Raw genomic sequence first — 17,122 nt, forward strand, 5'->3', positions numbered from 1 at the left:
TCCCTCCAGGCGAGGGGGGTTGTGTGGGATGCCCCACAGTTTGCTGCAGAGGGCAGGGCCAATGGCACCCTCTGACCCTCCTGAAAAACAAATGAGCTCTTAAAGTGCCCCCTGTAGGTTCCTCCCTGGATCCCCCAGACCCTGACCCTCCCCCACTCCAATGCCCTCCCCCCTGGTAAAACCCCTTTACATGAGAATGAGCATGCAAAAGGCCCCCCCCCCCCATGGATGTTACCCTGTGTACTAGATTAGAATAGTGCAAAGCTGCAGTGACGACACCGTCCCCTGCTCAGCTTGGTTTAAAGCAGGTATACACACCAAGGAAAATACAGCTGCTGTGGATGTAAAAAGGTGGGACAGAGGAAGGATGGTGCAGTGGTTAAGGCTCTAGTCAAGGTCTTAGATGATGTGGGTTTAAATCCTGCTCTGTCACACGTTCCCCATGTGACCATGGGCAAGTCACTTAGCGTCTCTTGCCCTCAGTTCCCTCCCTGTAATTGGGGAATAATACTCCTGCCCTACCTCACAGGGGCCACCTGAAGATAAACACATTAAAAGGACTGGGAGGTGCTTAGGGAAGTCACACAGGCATGGATGCCTTGGGATACAGCCAAGGATTTGTTCCCTACAGGGCCGGCTCCAGGCACTAGCTTGGCAAGCTGGTGCATGGAGCGGCCACTCCGGAGAGGGACGGCAGGTCCAGCTATTCGGCAGCAAGTCGGCGGATGGTCCCTCACTCCCGCTCGGAGCGAAGGACCTTACACGGAATTGCTGCCGCAGATCGCGATTGCGATCGTGGCTTTTTTTTTTTTTTTTTGGCTGCTTGGGGCGGCCAAAACCCCGGAGCCGGCCCTGGTTCCCTATACAAAATCTAGCATGATTTGGCCACTAACGCATGGAACTGGGCAGCAGGACACCAAGTCTGCCAGTGGCTCTGGGGCACCTGGGCTATGCCTTGATGTTCCCATCTGTGAGATGGGTACAGTGATAGTAATTCACCTTCGTAAAGGACTTTGACACCTACAATGAAACGCATCTGAGTTGATACAAGCAGAGTGACAGTTCTAGGCATGGTGCATTTGGTCCATAGCTTCCTCTACCATTGTGCCTTTACTGAAGGTCACATGGAGACCAGTTAGGTTGCACCCTGTGATTGCTCCATGCCCTGGCCCAGTCCAAAGTGAGTAAGAGCAAATAGTTTTGCATCACTGAACAAGAAACTTTACGGGCCATTTGATGTAACCCAAAGGCCTGGCATTAAATTCTTCTCTTGTTTTCTGGGCAGGTGCTAATCAAATGTGGCAAGGTCAGTGGGTGGTAGATTAAAGTGACTAGAGGAATTCTAGTGCCAAGTATATAATGGGAGGGGAGGGGGGAGGAATATCACATCAAAGATCTAACTGGGAAGGAAGGCGATGATTAGACAGAGACACCCCATTGGGCCAGGGAGTGCATTTTCTTACTCCACTGAACTGCTTTGCCAGTCTACCGAGAAGGCAGGTTCTAGGCTTCTATAAATGGAGGTAAGTCTGGGCTCATTTCTAATGGCTAGAAGCAGGTCTCTCCCAGTTACTGGGGGAGTGATTGGTTTCTGTACAGGAATGCTCAGGCCGCAGGGTCACTTTGAACCGCTCTTCTGAAGCCAAGAGTCTTACCCTCTGCATCGTGCACCCGGTATCATTCACACCTGTGCAAAGCAGCTGTGAAATGTCACCCGGTGAGAAGGGGCAGGGCCGGCTCCAGCATTTCTGCTGCCCCAAGCAAAAAAAAAAAGCCTTGATTGGCGGCGGCAGTTCAGCGGCAGGTCCTTCACTCCTAGAGGGAGTGAGGGACCTGCTGCCCCCGAATTGCCGCAGGTGCCGCCCCCTCCCTTGGCTGCCCCAAGCACCTGCTTGTTAAGCTGGTGCCTGGAGCCGGCCCTGAGAAGGGGAGTTTTACACCCACTCAGCTCCCATTTCAGTGACTACACGGGGGGGAAGGTGGGGCTGAGCCAGGCCCCGTCTCTGTAACAACCACAAGGGCAGGCCAGCATGGTCTCCGCCCCTTGACAGAGATGCAGGGCCAAGGACATTCCACACAGGTCTTCACAAGCCAACATGCACTCTGGCATTTCAGAGCAGCCGAACGGATGCGAGAATCCCTTCCCGTGCAGCTAAGACTAGGATTCAACTACCCAGAAGGCACAGAACCGGAACAAGTTCTAAGATACACATCACTGGGGCAGGCGGAGCTCCCTCCTCCCAGGGCATCTTCAAAGCCCTTGACAGAAATTAAACTAATTAACTCTCCCAGTGCTGGAGGAGGGAAGGCTCACGTCCCTCATTCAACAGCTGAGGACAGTGAGGCACAGACAGGTGCCGTGATCTGCCCACGGTCACCTGGCCAGTGGCAGAGCTAGCACCTGCCTTTCAGGCGCCTGTTTGAGATGCAAAGCCAGGCTTCATGTTCTAGCACTAATCAATGATGGAAGCGCCAACACACGGGGTAAATTCACAGAGCGGAAGGCAGGCAGTACCCTCCCTCCAACCCCACAGAGCCCACACCCAGGGTGCTCTTCCATGCAAATCTTGAGCTTGAGTGTTGTGTTGGCGCTACAGGTTTCTCACACCGTGACATCCCAGAGCGTATCCCGTATATCCTGGATCCCACACTGAGTCCACCCCGCAGTGCTCTGCTCCCACTACCACCCAGTTCACACATGGATTTTGGACCATAATAACTAGTCAGTTAAGGGTGTGATTTTTCTATACCAGGTACCGATATAACGGGTAAAGGTGCCCTATACTGGTGCAGCTTATTTCCCCTTTCCGAGTGGCATTCAGAGGTGATCTCTGGGCGCTGTCGGTGCGTTGCACATGGAGGAAAAGAGGCGATCTGGGCATTGCAGACTACTGTACTCATGCTAGTAGCCCAGAGCAGAGCGAACAAATGCAATAGACACTAGAGGGGGCTATAGAGAACAAGAAGATGGTGACAAAATATGGGTGGGTTGGCTTAAATAGAGTCCAGTTTAATCCTCCGGCTGGCTTGCTTAGTTCAGTTAAACCATACTACAGGGGAGGGAAAACCCAGCAGGCAGCCTGGCATAATGCAGAGAGACCCCTAATCTGCAGGAAGCTCGACGGATCTTTGCATGACTTCTCCCTGCACTGGATTTGAACGCTACAGCTCTGTAAGTCTGTCTGGGGCATTTCTTAAGCACCCGTCCCCTCATGTCTAGATGCCCTCCCCTTTTCAGAAAGGCCCCCAGGGTGGTCATCGGCTCCAACTTGGGGTGGAGAAGAGAAAGAGCTTTGATTCCACGGAGCAGAAGGATGAGCTGATCAAATAAGACAACATCCAAACAAGTATTACAAAAGAATCAATATACAGCAAGAGCCCTCGGCTCTAACACACCCCGCTGGCCCTATGGCCTGGCAGATCTCAGATGAGTGGGCTCCTGCGTCCCTGCAGGAATTAGCTCAATCTCAAAATACTGAGCAAGTCAATATTGGGAAGGTTACCGAGCCTCGTACATTGCCAAACCGTTCTGTCCTTTCAGGGAGAGGCGCCACTAGAGATGGGGAAGGAGAAGTAGTAGGTTGCAAAGGACTAGACCAAAAGCTTCACCACCTAGCAGAGGTGTCCAGCTAGTCAAGCCTGGTCCTCGGTGCAAACCTTGCATACGGTCTATATCAGTGAGTGACAATTACGGGCCCAGGTTAAACACCCCCCTTTGGTCAAGCAAACACAGCTGCATCTCTCAGCCAGGAACCAGTCGAATCTGCAGCCGAGCAGAGCGGCCCACCGTGATCCTCCTTTGTCGCGCTTGAGGAATGGGAAGCACCCCTGGAAAAGGAAGTGAGAGGCCAGCGTTACTGGTGCAACCGGGGTTGGCTGCTGTGCCACTGTGATGCCAGCCTGCAAAACTAAACTGTTTGCTGCCCCAAATGCACCCCCTCCTGGGCACTGGGTTTCCCTGTGTCCCACAGGAAGCTTGTCATTGCAAGAGGACCTGGCTGTATTGCTGAGCATCTCAGTGGAGCCAGCCAACAAAAGGAACAAGGTGCGAATGGGCCATGCAGACCACCAGATTCTACTCTGCCCCCCAAAAGGGTCCCTCCTGGTCAGGACTGAGGTTCAGTAGTGGGGATCTGCATGGGGGAAGTTTGCCCCGTTGTTACGCCTGCAGCGTGTGTTCCGAGGACACCTAACAAGTCAGTGTGAAAAATAATCTCTTAATTTCTGGGGCGCCTGCCAGCCCCAACTCAGTGCAGCCACCTCTGGGGAGGAGGGTGCCAGCTGGCTCCGAGCAGAACAAGGGGAGAAGAGGGTACATGTTGGCACGCTAAACCCCAGACTGTCCGCCTGACCCACCACGTGCTAACCACGGAAATAAGGCAAAGTTATTTTTGGTTTCAAACCTGGCCCAGTACATTTGCTCCCAGCCTGAGCCCTTCAATTCTAGACTCCTGCCCACGGATCGTTTTCCTGCTAGCACTAAAAATGCCAGACAGCAGGACTTTGGCATGGAAATTCTGACGAGGAGGAACGATTGCTGGGTTAGGTTGGGGCAGACAAAGCGTAGGGCTGCTCTGCTGTCTGGCATCATGCACTGTTTCATTTTCCAATTACAGTGCAAGCCCTGTGAAATACACCACCCACCCACCCTCCCTAGCCAGCAGGAGGCAGGGTGAGCAGTGAATGTGAAGGGAACCTTTGGGGTGCCAGGAGCAATGTATTCTCCCCCTGCCGCTTCCACCTGAGGAGTTCAAGCACTTTACAAACAATGCTAAATGTGGCCTCTCCCCCACTCTGGGAAGTAGAGGAACATCACCCTCGTTTTACACATAGCGGTAAAGTGACTTGCCCACGGTCACACAGAGAATCAGTGGCAGTCAGGAATAGAACCCAGGAATCCGGGTCCACGGTCCCCTCTGCTAGGCAGTAGATAACACTGCCTCCCAAATGGACATGGTTAGTACTGACGTGACCTCCCATGGTTCGGCTTTGTATCTCCCTTCCCAAGTCCTCAACCCTTGGGATGTAGACCAATAGAGAGCGTCTTGCTAATTCATACCTAACATCGCAGCTGGTCACACGTCAGAACCCTGGGGAAGGATGAGCGTTAGCCCCCTGGATACTCCTGCAAACCCTCTTGGGAGAGCACCTGGTACTAAGGGGAGCAATGGGACATCACAGCTACTCCCCCAACTACAGCTCAAACAAGCTGGGGTCTTGTAGTCAAAGCACAGCCTGGGAGTCAGGAATAGGGTGACCAGATGTCCCGATTTTATAGGAACAGTCCCGATTTGTGGGTCTCTCTTATATCGGCTCCTATTACCCCCCACACACACACATTTGCTGTCTGGTCGCCCTAGTCAGGAATTCTGGGTTCTGTTCACCTGCCACTGACTTACTGCCCAGTTATGGGCAAATCCAATTCAGTGCTTTCGTTTCCTCATTCGTCAGATGATTCTGACCTACCCCAGAGGAAGGGGGTTGGGATACTAATTTCCGGGTGTCCGTCAGGTGCTTTGGGATCAGCGGGGAAGGAGGGTAGGGAAGGGGAAAGTTGCTATTGGACACTGAAGCTGAAAGGGAGATTTCAGACATGTCCGTGAAACACGTTTGCAGGGCAGCATTTCCTGGCAGCCAACTTCCGTCTGCACGAACACGTGAATCTGCATGTTTACACACGTGTTCTGCAGCTGTTCCCAGGCCTGGCTTACCAGCCCGATGTTAGAGCTCATCCCGGGAGGTCGAGCGGAAGGAATGGCCAGCGTTGCTTCGGGAATCCTTCAGTGTTTTCTGCGAGCCGCTCCAGTCCGTCTTCTTGGAGTCGTCATCCCAGATGGTAGAAGTCTCCGTGTCGCTGAGCCACTTGGAGTCCCCAGCGTAGTGAGTGGGGTAAGCCAGCAGGGGGTGCACCGAATACACCAGCAGGTCTCGGTTAGCAAAATGCTGCTTGTAATCCTCGCTAGAAAAGGGAGAGTGGAAAAAAATCAGGGACGCTGAGTAGGAACGCAAAAGGGGATGGAGAGCAAAATTTGTACACCTAGGGGGATGCCAGGATCTGTCCGTAGCCTGGAGCCCCTGTCCCCTCTAACGCTCTGTTACTGGGCCTCTGACACCAAAGAGGAGGGAGTGCCCCGAGACACAGCACCTGGATGGATCATCCAAAACATTTTCTGTTGGGCATGGGAGCCAAGAACTCCAGGCAGGCTCCTGGTTCAGTGAGAGTCTGGAGGTGAGAGGAGTCCACCCATCCCCCGGCCCTGATGGAGCAGCTCAAACCGCAGCCAAAGCACTTTGCTTGGCTCGGGCCGGCTGCCCAGAAACATGTTCCTCAACATCCACGGCAGAGCTAGGCCGTTCCCAGGCTCCTCGTTAAACTACAGCAAACAAGGAATCCCGCGATGAGCTCACCCTGCAGGCTGCCAGGTCTGCGGGACTCCGTGAGGAGCAGGAATGGGGCACTGGACCGCCGGCAGCCAGCAGCCTCCTTGGGAGGCTCCGCCTCCTGGCAAACCCCCCGCCCCCAACATCCTGCATCCCAGCACCCCCAGTACAGGGCTCCTGGCAGCCCTTGGGGTCGCTCTGGACTGATCCATGGTGCCCCCCTCTACACCTGGGGACGATTCCTGTCACATCCACCTCCACTGCTCGCCCAGAGCAGGGCGCTCAGTTAGGCTATGGGCTGGCCCAGTGCCAGACAGCCTATGCTGATGTTATTCTAGCTAGCCTGGGATTTGGAATGGTTCCTGGTTCACACCCAGGGCTTTAGTCTGTCCACCTTCCTCCTCCATCCCTCCCTTTACTCTTTTAATCCCTCAGTTTTTCCATCTCTCTCTCAACCGTTCCCATCCCCCCCATGCTTCTCCCCCCAGCTCAGTCTGCTTTTCTCCCCCCCTTCCCCCGCCCCCCTGAGGTCTGCAGGAGGGGCGGGAAGTCAGCATTGGGAAACCAGAACTCCCAGCCCATTGCAACAGTTTGACTGGAATCCGAGGGCACCTAAGACAGCTGCAGAGGATGTGAGCCACATGGCCATCCTGGAGTGGCTGGGTGACGTCTGGGGGGGTTATGGCTGAATATCTGTGGGACTGCACACTGCATGGGGATGAACGGGGGACGCAATGCAGAGGGGGAGTCGGTGGCCTTGTCCACATGCTGTATGTAGAGCCTGGTGTCTGTGCAAAGGGGCGCCGCGATCCCTAGACGAGCATTTCACAGATTCCTTGGCCGTGAAACCTGCACTCTCAGGTCCACTGGGTTTTTCAGCAATCCTTATTCTCCCCCCTCGCCCCCACCTCCCGCCCGTGTGTGACTGCAGTGCTGCTGAACCGTGTCTGGTCGAAAGCCCCGGAGCCCTCTGCCTTCCAGGGAACACGGGCAGCGGCAGAGCAAGCAGCCCCTAGGCTGGCCTCAACCCTAACCTGGGGGGGATGATCCATGGACGTCAGGCAGGGCGGAGTCTCCATGACCCAGTCAGTCAGTAAGGGGCAGTGGGGCGGGGGGGGAAGAAGAGCTCAGGCGTGATGGTCAGACATGGGGATGTGGCTGATCCACTAGAAATGGAGCTGAAATCCTCCAAACTTGTTTCACACCAGCCCTGGCTCGGCCAGCAATGACTGTGTTCTCCTCCCCCACAGCTCACTGACGACCGTTTTCCACAGACCAGAGCGCAGCCAGGGCTGAGGGGAATGAGCTCATGGTAACAGATGTTTTATTTCAGCGCACAAGTAACGCTTGATGGGGGGGGGAGAAGACACACATGCATGTTTCTTCACTTACACGGCCAAGCTGCCGACGGAGTCTGAGCTGCAAACCAGACTAGCAAAGGGCTGTCACACCTGACTGGGCAGGAAAACTGAATCAAAACCCCTTCCCGGGGGTTCTGCATGGACCGGAGACCCCCCCAGCACTGGGCTCCCCCCCTTCTCAGCCAGCACTGTGCCAGCCCCGCCCCTGGGATGGAGCAGCAGCCGGAGCCTATCCTTACTTTGGGTGCTTGTCAGACATGATGGGCAGAAACTCGTCCACCGGCAGCATTTTGGACAGGGGCTCGGCCGCGATCAGCTTCTGGGCCCCCCGCTGGGAGATGATGTAGGCCAGGGTCCAGTAGGAATATTCAGCCACCACCAGGTTCCGCACGTCCTCCACCGGCTCCTCGTCGTCCGAGTTCACCTGCTTCCTGCCCAGGTAGCTGCAAAGGCAAGAGCAGCCCATCAGTTAAGGGAAGGAGCCAGGCCCGTAGCAATCCCAGGCAGCAGACGCGCTGCAGGGGACTGGCTGGCTCGAGGGGCTGGGAATGGGACACAGACTTGTCTCCGGGTGGCTGGCTACAATCAGCCATTGGGGCTGAAAACAACAGTGCTCGGGGCACTGAGCTATCTGAAAACAGTAGCCAGCATCAGAGGGCACTAACCCATAGGGAAGTGGGGGAGGGGCCCCCCGAGACCATGGTGGGATTCAACCAGCGACAGCATTCAGAAGGCAAGCTCAGGATGGGGCCAGCACCCACCCCCGCCCCTTCCCCCTCACTGTGGGCTAGTCCAACGTACATCAGGTCCCAGTCCAGCTGTGCCCACTCCAGCTCCTCCATCAGCCGCGTCAGCCGCACCTTGAAATAGGCCTCGAAGCGCACGTCATCCTCAAACACCACCGACTTCTCCAGCCCCCGCGCCACGATCTGCAGGGAGAGCCCAAGTGGTTGTCATCAGAGGCTCTGCCGCTCCATCCTGGACCCCCGCCCTTCTTCCCTTCCCCGGGACAGCAGCACCAGTCCGGAAACTAAGTCTGGGCTGGGGCTTGTTGTGAAGAACGGCCTCACAGAACAGAGGAGTGGGGCAGAGGAGACACCCCCATCTGGGGGCTGCTGCCGAGGGCACCATGCCAGCCAGGAAGGTTGCTCAACGTGCTCCAGTGGGCAGGGCACTGGACAGGGACTCAGGAGGACAGTGGACAGGGACTCAGGAGACCTGCGTTCTAGTCCCAGCTCTGACAATGGTGACCTTACGCAAGTCACTTCCCTTCTCTGTTTAGACTGTAAGCTCTTTGGGGCAGGGTCTGTCTCTCACTCTGAACAATGCCCAGTGCCATGGGCCCCCTCGGCATTAGTGTGATCTCCCCCTCCCCATTTATTGTCTTCTTTTGCCTCAAGTCTTTACCTCTTTCCAGATGTAATAATGGCTGAGGAAGCAACCAACCTCCCCCTTGGTGAGCGTCCTGCCAGAGAACGGGTCGTAGTATCCTGGGAGCAGATCCACACCCAGGATCTTAATGTCACTGCTGTTCAGGGCGCTGGAGGGCGAGAGGCCGTGATTAGAGAAGTGCTGCACTGGAGAACAGGCGGGAGGGAACAATCCTGCACTGGCCGGGGGCCAGGGAATCGATGAGGTGGGCAGGATAGATCCTTCCTGTCTCTAACTCCCACTGTTCTGCACCCTGTAATAACAGCTGGCGCTTCTATCCCTGCTCCTGGCCCAGTCGGATCTAGTCACTTCCACTTCCCAGCACCACCCCCCTGAGGGGAGCTCCCCACGGAGACGGGCTAGTTCCAATCTGGGGCAGGTTATTCCCTGCCTTGGGCCACCGACACCTCCTCCAACAGGGCAGTCCCTTGTGAAGGTGAGCCTCCCCGCCTTCCCCCACACCGCCCATAAGCACCTCACAGGAGGGGCCTGGCCACACCTGGTGGAGGTGGGACTCTCCAGGCCAATAACCTGTGGAGGATGCAGAGGATTTGGCGGGCTGTGCTGTGAGACACTGGCAGGCTGAGCTCGTGGGACACTGACAGCCAGGGCTCGTGTGTAACTTTGGCTGCTGCCTCTTCTTTCCATGTCCCACATCTGCCTTTTGCTTCCCTTGCTCAGGAGGCAATCCAGTGTTGTTCCACCACAGACTAGCACAATTTCCCCTCTCGGTTCGATGCGTGGTGTCATAACGCATCCCCCACCCCCACCCCAACCCAAAGCAGCAGTGGGAGCGCTGAGCTTCAGAGCAAGAAACCTGCCTGTGCCCAGTATCCAGGGGCGGCTCTATGTATTTTGCCGCCCCAAGCACGGCAGTCAGGCGGCTTTTGGCGGCGCACCTACGGGAGGTCTGCTGGTAACGCGGATTCGGCGGCATGCCTGTGGGAGGTCCGCCAGTCCCGCGCCTTCGGCGTCCCCGCTGCTGAATTGCCGCCGAAACCGCGGGACCGGCGGACCTCCCGCAGGCATGCCGCTGAAGGCCGCCCCCCGCGGCTTGCCGCCCCAGGCAGGCACTTGCTGGGCTGGTGCCTGGAGCCGCCCCTGCCAGTATCCAAAACCCATTCCCCCTCTACCCCTCTGAGGTTCTGGCATCCCACCCAAGCTGTGGCAAAGCAGGGTAAAGAGCACAGAGCAATCACCTCCCATCCACAGCATCCACTACGAGGGGGTCTATCTCCAGCTCATACAGAGAACTCAGCATCCGCTGGCGCCGGTCTGGCCGCCGCACCAGGCTAATCAGGAAAATCTAAAGAAGAATCAAATATTAAAGGGGATCGGGTTCAAATTCAGAATGAGCTGGACAAACTGGAGAAATGGTCTGAAGTCAATAGGATGAAATTCAATATGTACGAATGCAAAGTGCTCCACTTAGCAAGGAGCAATCAGTTGCACACATACAAAATGGGAAATGACGGCCCAGGAAGGAGTACGGCAGAAAGGGGTCTGGGGGTCATAGTGGACACAAGCTAAATATGAGTCAACAGTGTAACGCTGTTGGAACAAAAGCAAACATTGTTCTGGGATGTATTAGCAGGAGTGTTGTAAGCAAGACACAAGTAGTAATTCTTCACTCTACTCCATGCTGATTAGGCCTCAACTGGAGTATTGTGTCCAGTTCTGGGCGCCACATTTCAGGAAGGATGTGGACAAATTGGAGGGAGTCCAGAGAAGAGCAACAAAAATGATTAAAGGTCTAGAAAACATGACCTATGAGGGAAGATTGAAAAAAATAGGTTTGTTTAGTCTGGAGAAGAGAAGACAGGGGACATGATAACGTTTTTCAAGTACATAAAAGGTTGTTACAAGGAGGAGGGAGAAAAAATGTTCTTCTTAACCTCTGAGGATAGGACAAGAAACAAGGGACTTAATTTCAGCAAGGGAGGTTTAGGTTGGGCATTAGAGAAAAGTTTCCTAACTGTCAGGGTGGTTAAGCACTGGAATAAATTGCCTAAGGAGGTTGTGGAATCTCCATCATTGACAATTTTTAAGAGCAGGTTAGACAAACACCTGTCAGGGATGGTCTAGATAATACTTAGTCCTGCCATGAGTGCAGAGGACTGGATTAGATGACATCTCGAGGTCCCTTCCAGTCCTACGGTTCTATGACTCCAGCCCAGGAAACATCGGGCTAGACACCCAGGGAAGGGCACAGTCTCATGCTCACCAAGGGAAGCTGCCAAGAGCAGGGGACAGTCCATATGGAGTTCCTCCATTCAGCGGTGGGCAGGCCATTGTGACTGAAGGGAATGGGATACCCTGGGACACAGAGGACGGACAAAGCTCTATTCCAGCTGGGCACGCGGAGGGGAACAAGCTCCGCTCCATGGCCATGAGTGTGATGAAGGAAGGGCCCTAGCAGCTCTCTCCTCTTTGAAACATTAGCGGAATCTTTGGGAGCTCAGTGGGGTCTCTGCTCATGGGACGGAGCTCCTGCCAGACCTCCCTCACCAGCCACCCATCCTCACGTGCTGTTCCCTGCTGTCCCCACATGGGGGTTTAATGGTGCAGCCACAGGCTACCAGACAAGGGATATGGGTTGAAAAGGGTCCTTCACCCAGCAGGGGGTATGGAGGCAGCCCGCTTAGCTGGGCGGGGAATTTCACATCACTCTGCAGCGTCTCCGCTGGCCAGCCCAGCAGGGGTAGGCTCCAGAGGGAGAGTAGGTGCCATGAGGGAGCTGTGTTGGGCAGGGAGGGGAAACACGCTCTCACTTCCAGCCAGGTACTCACCTCATCAAAGCCCATTTTACCGAGGTGCTTGGGGCTGAGGGAAACGTGCTCAGAGGGGTACATCGGGGGGCCGTCCACTGCAAGAGACAGAGCACGTGGCTAAGATGGAGTCACTGTGCCCACAGCCCTCACTCCAAGGGCCTAGACAGACGCAAACGCCCTCACTGCATCACCGGATACAGCTGGGCGTGTGGGCCAAGAGCTTCCCCCCCTCTCCAGGATTTGCTTCAGGATGATAGGCCAGCCCCAGCCCGCACTGACAGCTCAGAAGGCTCAAGTGCTCAGAGCCCACCAGAATGGTACAGGCTGCGCCCCCCCACCCCCACCCCTGCCACAGTGCCTCATGGCTGAGCTGGGGTCTTCCACTTTCCATGGCCCGTTCAATCTTTAGGCTTTGCTGCTGTGACTCCCAGCAAGAAAGCCAGTGAGCCCCCTTACGGCGCGGACGCCCACCCAAGACCCAGCGCACTTCCCTCATGTCCGCTAAGGGCGTTTGCCAAAGAGGGACAGGAACCACTTACGCTTTGTCTGTCAACTCCTCAGACAAATGCACCCCAAACAAATGGTGTAAGCGGGTGAAACTCCACTGACTTCAGGGGGGCTGCACCTGCTAATCTGCGCCCCAGGGCTAGGACCCCAGCTGAAGCTCCCCATCATTCCCCCAGCCGGCGACTGGGTCCCTGAGCCCTTACCCATGGCTTCCAGGATGAGGTGCACGAAGTTGATGCGTTCGTCCTCTAGTGTCTGATGGGACTTCACTGGGACATTGATGTAACCAAATCGCTCCTGGTTACACACGTAGATCTGGACTCCTGCAAGGCAGCGGCAGCTAGAGTAACCCCAGATCACCAGCCCCTGCTCCCAACCCTTTCGCTGAGAGCTCTGCACACCAGCCTTCCCCGTGTTGCTCCATCCCAAAACACAAGCCCTGGGCTCCTCCTAATGTCCCAACCAGATCCCCACTCCACTGCCTCCACCCACCACCCTGCCTTGGGCAAAGGGGCTGTGCAGGGCCAGCACGGGGCAGGAGACAGCCCCTGGGAAATGCATTGCTTTTTTACATCCTTCAATTCCACATCTACATGGGGACGGATTCAAATTTCACAGTCCTCTGGCCTCGACCCCTGGACATGGGATGCCTTGAGGAGGTCCCCCAGAAAGGAGCGAATACAGCTCACTGCGGGTCCTCCACCCCTCCCTCTCCCACTCTGTCCCTTCCCTCTGGCCCTCACCCGCTGCTTGGCAGGAGTAGGCGAAGACGATGATGTCGTCGAAGGGCCAGGTGTAGTTGGGGTGGGGCGGGTGGAAGGCGAGCTCGGAGGTCCCCTCTTTTCGCAAGTCAAGCAGGAAGGTGGCGTACACCATGGGGACGGCGAAGCAGCCCACGCGCTGGCGATTCTTGGTGGGAAAATAGTCTGCCGTCCTGCGGTAGTAACCCTGGGAAATACAGGGGTGGGGTAATTCCCACTGACCAGAGCCAGCGCGTCTCCCCCACCCACCCCAAGCAGGCAGGGCTCCAGCATGGAGAGCTCCCTCACAGTCATGCCCTGACAGCAGCAGCTGGGCCCCATGCCACTCTCAGATGCTTCAGAGTTTCCCTCCATCCTCATCATCCAGCCTCTGCCCCAAGGAGAGAGACACTGGGGGGGATATTTTCCTCCCTGCCGAATCCCAGCACATCACACATGTCCAGCTGAACACAGACAGGTGGGGCTTGTAGGTTTCCTCCCCGGTCTTAAACGGGGCGACGGGGCTTGCAGCAGAGCCCGGATCCCACACAGCAGAGAGGGGGCGACGTTAGAGGCCACTCAGGGGTTTTAGGAGACAGCAGAGATCACCGGAAGGAAGAGTGATGGGCAGGTTGGCACACGGCCGAGAAGGCACCAGTGGAATTTCTCGGCGGAAGCTGCAGCCTGAACTGACTGGGTGACTTGGCTACGAGACCTTAGGAGCGACTCTGGGCTGGCAGGGGGTGCCCAGAAGGGCAGAGGTGGTGCTTCGAGGAAGGTTCCTCATGCAGGAACCTTACAGTTAGGTGCCTGGAGATGTTTTCTGGCTGTGGTTAAGGGAGAAGATTTCCCATACCTGCCCCAGGTCCATCAGGAACGGCAGGACAGGGGCACCCCCAAGGGTAACACACACCACTGCTTGGCAGCAGCACCACCGCTGAGTGACAGCAAACAGGACATCCTCCAGCACAGGGCATTCCCCCTGCCCGCCCCAGGCAGCTTACCTGAGGGGTTATCCCACACCAGAAGTTGGAGTAATACGTCTGGGAGTCCAGCATGGGGGCGATCACCGACTTGTTCTGCGAGATCAGGAACGTCAGGGTCTGATTGTTGGTCAGGATGCTGTCTGTATCAGTGAGCTAGTGGTGGAAACACAGCCAGCTTAGCGGGAGCGCAGCTTGAAGCGAGGCTGCGGCTGCTCATCACAACACATCTAGGTAGGCGAGCTAGTAGGGAGAGCTCCTGCCCCAGCAACGGCCTGCCTGGGGCAGGCACGGCTCCGTGCCACGCTGGGAAACTCCTGGGTTCTCCTGCACCCTCAGCCTCCAACCACTCAGCCAGGAAGGAAACCCTTGGAGGATATTTTCCTAGCAGGGGGCTCTCTCAGACAGCCCTGGACGTTATCTGTGAGCGATGGCTCTGGAACATCCACAACAAAACAGAGAGGAGCCAGGGCCATGAAGCTTAAGTTAGGAAGATGACAGGTTTCCACAGTGGGGTCATTTCAAAGTAGGCTGGATACACCCCGGAGAATCTGCCACAAGGAACTATCCTGCTCTGGGCAGAGTGACGCAACAGAACCTTCCCATCTCCGCCTTCAACGCATCTGAAAGCTGGTCATGTTCCTCCAGGCTGGGCCTTGCGGGAGGGCTGAAATCCTTCCTGTGCTAAAGGAAGGAAGCGGGCCCAGTTGGTCCAGTTACAGAGTTCTCTTACCAGGAGATAATCAGCCCTCTTGGCCCGGGCGAAGCTCAGAGCTTCCTGCTTGAGCCTCATGACGTGTTCATAGCGTTCGTCTGTCCAGTGCTTGGGGCCAAGTTCATCGGGGTAAGAGCTGCAACAGGCAACCAAAGAGTTAATAACCTGCCCTTGGCTGTGAACTTACAAACTCACTGCACCTGCATGCCTGATGGCTAAGTGGTTGGCCAGGGTAGGATCAGCTCAGCCTGACAAAGGGCTCATCTTGACTGGGTTTGCTTAGTGTGGAGTCCTTCTGGGGCAGCAAGGGGCGGGATCCCTCACGGAGGAGCCATTCAGCTTGCACAGCCCTATGTCTGTCCAGCCGGTTCCTCCCACAAGCAGCCCAAGCATGTGCGGCGTGGATCAGTGCTGCCTGAACCGCCCCAGGCCGGGAGGGAAGAAACATGAAACTGACTCACTAACACAGGCTCAGGATTGGGTCAGGCCACAGTCAGCTACCGCAGCGCACACATTCCCAGCGAGGAGACTGTAGGAAACAGACTCTCCCTGTCTCCATCTGTGTGCAGGGCCTCTCGCTCCCTCTGTGCATAGGGACCTCTCGCCCCTGGGGGATCTCTCTGTGCAGTCAGCTCCAGGCAAGAGCAGGACAAGACAGGAGAACACAGGACTGGCATGGCAGGTTTGGGTGGATCAGAACAGGATGGGGCACAGACAGCAGCTGACCAGTGGGCAGACCGCCACAATGCCAATGGGCAGGTAACCTCAGACGCCTTCTTCAGGGTGCCACCAAAGGGCTGATCCCAGTGAAGGTGCTGGGAGAAAGCCGTCCCCATCCCACCTGGAGGAGAATATCCATGCATCCTGTCCTAAACTGGATCAGAAACACCACAGGGTGGACGAGGATGCTAGACCCACTTCCATGCAAAGACTTTTATGCCCCAAATCCGGAGGTGCAAACCACAAAGCTGCATGTAAGAAAAATGCAATGGTGAGGCCTGGCAGGCTGAGTGCAGGGATGGGACCCAGAAACTTCTGGTTCCGTTCCATCTCCAGTTGACTCCCTTGTAGCCTTGGGCAAATCACTCAGCCCCTCAGTTCCCTAAGCATGAATTAGACAAAACACTCTCTGGTAGGACACGTTGCTACAGCAGGGCCTCAGGTGACCATGCACCTTACCTGGGCTCTTCCACGGACTTCCACTCAATGTAGCGATAGTGTTTCTCCATGGCCGTAAGCCATTCCCACAGGATCTTGGTTGTGTTGTCGATATTGTGGTCCGTTGCACACCTGAAAAAATCAGATTGCAGAGGAGACATTAGCTCTCCCCCTTCTCCCAGCCCCATTTCCTGCGGCACGTGCCTTCCAGCCCCAAACCCAGCAACACAATCCTATGAAACTCAATCGGAAGCCACAGTGGTAGCTCTCAGGGAGATCCCCCTCCCCAAATGCCTCCCGACCTCCAAATCCCACACATCTGGACATCAGCGGAGAGCTGTGCAAACAAGGATGCCAGGGAGCTGAGAAGATTCATGACTCCAGAGGGTGCGTGAATTAAGGAGTTGAGTGTCTCAAGCACAGGACTGGCCTTACAGGCAGAAATGGGGAAGAAGCCTCTAACAGTGCACAGGAACTACCAGACTGGATCAGACCAATGGTCTATCTCAGTGGTTCTCAATCAGGGGAACTTGCATCCCTGGGGGTATGCAGAGGTCTTCCAGGGGGTATATCAACTCATCTAGATCAGTGGTTCTCAACCTGGGGGTCATGAGCCTCAGGGGGGGGGGGGTCGCAAGCGCAGGGCCGGTATTAGGGGGTGGCAAGCATGGCAATTGCCCGGGGCCCTATGCCACAGGGTGCCCTGTGAAGCTAAGTTACATGCTTCAGCCCCAGGCAGCGGGGCTTGAGCATCAGGGGTACAGTAGTCTAGAAAGGTTGAGAACCAATGGTCTATGCAGTCCAAAGTCCTGTTTCCAACAGTGGCAAGTGCTAGATGCTTCAGGAGAAGGTGCATGTAAGCCCAGAGTGGGCAATTATGGAATAACCTACCTGCAGGGGAGTTTCTTCCTGACCCTCGTCAGAGTATATTTGACTCATGCCCTGAAGCATGAGGGTTTAAATCCAATTTTTTAATTCCATCTGATGTAAGTGGATAAGAACATAAGAATGGCCAAGCTGGGTCAGATCAAGGGTCCATCTAGCCCAGTATCAAGTCTTTTGACAGGCCAATGCC

The 17,122-nt window shown here is 55.8% G+C and overlaps 1 protein-coding gene across 2 annotated transcripts in view; it reads right to left on the minus strand.

Annotated features, from left to right (window-relative positions):
- Positions 1-3,328: 3,328 nt before the first annotated feature.
- CERCAM (cerebral endothelial cell adhesion molecule) overlaps positions 3,329-17,122 on the minus strand; it is a 37,050-nt gene continuing 23,256 nt past the window's right edge. For both annotated transcript variants that reach the window (XM_024106130.3, XM_008169256.4), the window contains 12 exons: positions 16,069-16,179; positions 14,908-15,025; positions 14,196-14,330; positions 13,195-13,399; positions 12,655-12,774; positions 11,963-12,039; positions 10,373-10,479; positions 9,150-9,282; positions 8,544-8,671; positions 7,982-8,185; positions 5,712-5,959; positions 3,329-3,828 (listed from right to left, as the gene is read on the minus strand). In XM_024106130.3, coding sequence (XP_023961898.1) covers positions 5,722-5,959; positions 7,982-8,185; positions 8,544-8,671; positions 9,150-9,282; positions 10,373-10,479; positions 11,963-12,039; positions 12,655-12,774; positions 13,195-13,399; positions 14,196-14,330; positions 14,908-15,025; positions 16,069-16,118 — 1,515 coding nt within the window. In that variant the 5' untranslated portion in view covers positions 16,119-16,179 and the 3' untranslated portion in view covers positions 3,329-3,828; positions 5,712-5,721. The remainder of the gene's footprint in view (positions 3,829-5,711; positions 5,960-7,981; positions 8,186-8,543; positions 8,672-9,149; positions 9,283-10,372; positions 10,480-11,962; positions 12,040-12,654; positions 12,775-13,194; positions 13,400-14,195; positions 14,331-14,907; positions 15,026-16,068; positions 16,180-17,122) is intronic.

Source organism: Chrysemys picta, chromosome 18 (genome assembly GCF_011386835.1).
Source record: "Chrysemys picta bellii isolate R12L10 chromosome 18, ASM1138683v2, whole genome shotgun sequence".
NCBI classification, from domain to species: Eukaryota; Metazoa; Chordata; order Testudines; family Emydidae; genus Chrysemys; species Chrysemys picta.